The sequence below is a fragment of the Pipistrellus hanaki genome (genome assembly GCF_964339955.1).
Source record: "Pipistrellus hanaki genome assembly, chromosome: 14".
NCBI classification, from domain to species: Eukaryota; Metazoa; Chordata; class Mammalia; order Chiroptera; family Vespertilionidae; genus Pipistrellus; species Pipistrellus hanaki.
The window spans coordinates 54,012,861-54,015,435 of record NC_140516.1 but is presented as its reverse complement, the minus strand read 5'-3'; the positions used below and the strand labels follow the sequence as shown (position 1 = coordinate 54,015,435).

The 2,575-nt window shown below is 74.2% G+C and overlaps 1 protein-coding gene across 1 annotated transcript in view; it reads right to left on the bottom strand.

Moving 5' to 3' along the window:
* Positions 1 to 1,968: 1,968 nt before the first annotated feature.
* FGFR2 (fibroblast growth factor receptor 2) overlaps positions 1,969 to 2,575 on the bottom strand; it is a gene marked incomplete at its 3' end in the record, with an annotated part of 55,326 nt that continues 54,719 nt past the window's right edge. Inside the window, exon 12 of the mRNA XM_084904404.1 lies at positions 1,969 to 2,030. Coding sequence (XP_084760530.1) covers positions 1,969 to 2,030 — 62 coding nt within the window. The remainder of the gene's footprint in view (positions 2,031 to 2,575) is intronic.

Here is a 2,575-nt window from a genome sequence, read left to right as displayed (position 1 = left end):
TCCCCCCGAGGAGCCTCTGCCCCCCGGAGGAGCCTCTCCCCCCGGAGGAGCCTCTCCCCCCGAGGAGCCTCTCCCCCCGAGGAGCCTCTGCCCCCCGGAGGAGCCTCTCCCCCGGAGGAGCCTCTCCCCCCGAGGAGCCTCTCCCCCCGAGGAGCCTCTCCCCCCGGAGGAGCCTCTCCCCCCGAGGAGCCTCTCCCCCCGGAGGAGCCTCTCCCCCCGGGAGGAGCCTCTCCCCCCGGAGGAGCCTCTGCTCCCCGGAGGAGCCTCTCCCCACGAGGAGCCTCTCCCCCCGAGGAGCCTCTCCCCCCGAGGAGCCTCTGCCCCCCGGAGGAGCCTCTGCCCCCCGGAGGAGCCTCTGCCCCCCGGAGGAGCCTCTCCCCCCGAGGAGCCTCTCCCCCCGGAGGAGCCTCTCCCCCCGGAGGAGCCTCTCCCCCCAAGGAGCCTCTCCCCACGAGGAGCCTCTCCCCCCGAGGAGCCTCTCCCCCCGGAGGAGCCTCTCCCCCCGTACGCAGCCTCTCCCCCCGAGGAGCCTCTCCCCCCGAGGAGCCTCTCCCCCCGGAGGAGCCTCTCCCCCCGAGGAGCCTCTCCCCCCGAGGAGCCTCTCCCCCCGAGGAGCCTCTCCCCCCGAGAGCCTCTCCCCCCGAGGAGCCTCTCCCCCCGAGGAGCCTCTGCCCCCCGGAGGAGCCTCTCCCCCCGAGGAGCCTCTCCCTCCGGAGGAGCCTCTCCCCCCGAGGAGCCTCTCCCCACGAGGAGCCTCTCCCCGCGGAGGAGCCTCTCCCCCCGAGGAGCCTCTCCCCCCGAGGAGCCTCTCCCCCCGGAGGAGCCTCTCCCCCCGGAGGAGCCTCTCCCCCACGAGGAGCCTCTCCCCCCGAGGAGCCTCTCCCCACGAGGAGCCTCTCCCCGCGGAGGAGCCTCTCCCCGCGGAGAAGCCTCTCCCCCCGAGGAGCCTCTCCCCCCGAGGAGCCTCTCCCCCCGGAGGAGCCTCTCCCCCCGAGGAGCCTCTCCCCCCGAGGAGCCTCTCCCCCGGAGGAGCCTCTCCCCCCGAGGAGCCTCTCCCCGCGGAGGAGCCTCTCCCCCCGAGGAGCCTCTGCCCCCCGGAGGAGCCTCTCCCCCCGAGGAGCCTCTCCCCCCGAGGAGCTCTCCCCCCGAGGAGCCTCTGCCCCCCGGAGGAGCCTCTCCCCCCGAGGAGCCTCTCCCCCCGGAGGAGCCTCTCCCCCCGGAGGAGCCTCTCCCCCCGAGGAGCCTCTGCTCCCCAGAGGAGCCTCTCCCCACGAGGAGCCTCTCCCCGCGGAGGAGCCTCTCCCCCTGAGGAGCCTCTCCCCCCGAGGAGCCTCTCCCCGCGGAGGAGCCTCTCCCCCCGAGGAGCCTCTCCCCCCGAGGAGCCTCTCCCCCCGAGGAGCCTCTGCCCCCCGGAGAAGCCTCTGCCCCCCGGAGGAGCCTCTGCCCCCCGGAGGAGCCTCTCCCCCCGGAGGAGCCTCTCCCCCCCACCCCCGTACGCACCCTCTCCCCCCATACTCAGCCTCTCCCCCCGGAGGAGCCTCTGCCCCCGGAGGAGCCTCTCCCCCGAGGAGCCTCTCCCCCCGGAGGAGCCTCTCCCCCGGAGGAGCCTCTCCCCCCGAGGAGCCTCTCCCCACGAGGAGCCTCTCCCCGCGGAGGAGCCTCTCCCCCCGAGGAGCCTCTCCCCCCGAGGAGCCTCTCCCCCCGAGGAGCCTCTGCCCCCCGGAGGAGCCTCTCCCCCCGAGGAGCCTCTCCCTCCGGAGGAGCCTCTCCCCCCGAGGAGCCTCTCCCCACGAGGAGCCTCTCCCCGCGGAGGAGCCTCTCCCCCCGAGGAGCCTCTCCCCCCGAGGAGCCTCTCCCCCCGGAGGAGCCTCTGCCCCCCACCCCCGTACGCACCCTCTCCCCCCCGTGCGCAGCCTCTCCCCCCGGAGGAGCGAGTGCGCGCTGGGTGGCAATGAAGGGGGAGGCGGGTCACATGGAGGTCAGGTCACACGGCGAGCTCAGGTCACAGGGCGAGGAGGAGCAGGAGGTGCCTGGGAAACGGAGGCTGGTCCCCCCCAGGGAAAGCCCCTCCAGGCCATGAGGCCTGTGGCCATGACCAGGTCTCCTCCCACCACCCCCAGGGTTCCCTCCGCCTCCGCCTCTGCCTCCTCCTCCTCCTCCTCCTCCTCCTCCTCCTCCTCTGGCTCCGCCCGTGTCCCAACCGACCCCACAGCAGCTTCTGAAAGACCTTCTCAGCCACTCAGCCTCCCACACCCCACTCAGAACCCCACACCCCACTCAGAACCCACCCCCCACACCCCACCCTCAGAACCCACCGAACGCCTCACCCTGGAGACTGCTGCTCCCTCCCCTGTGAGGAGGAGGAGGAGGGGGGGGAGGAGGAGGGGGAGGAGGAGGAGGAGAGGAGGAGGAGGAGGAGGAGGGGGAGGAGGGGGAGGAGGGAGGGAGGAGGAGGGAGGAGGAGAGGAGGAGGAGGGAGGAGGAGGAGGAGGAGGAGGAGGAGGAGGAGGGGGAGGAGGAGGGAGGAGGAGGAGGAGGAGGAGGAGGGGAGGAGGAGGAGAGGAGGAGGAGGAGG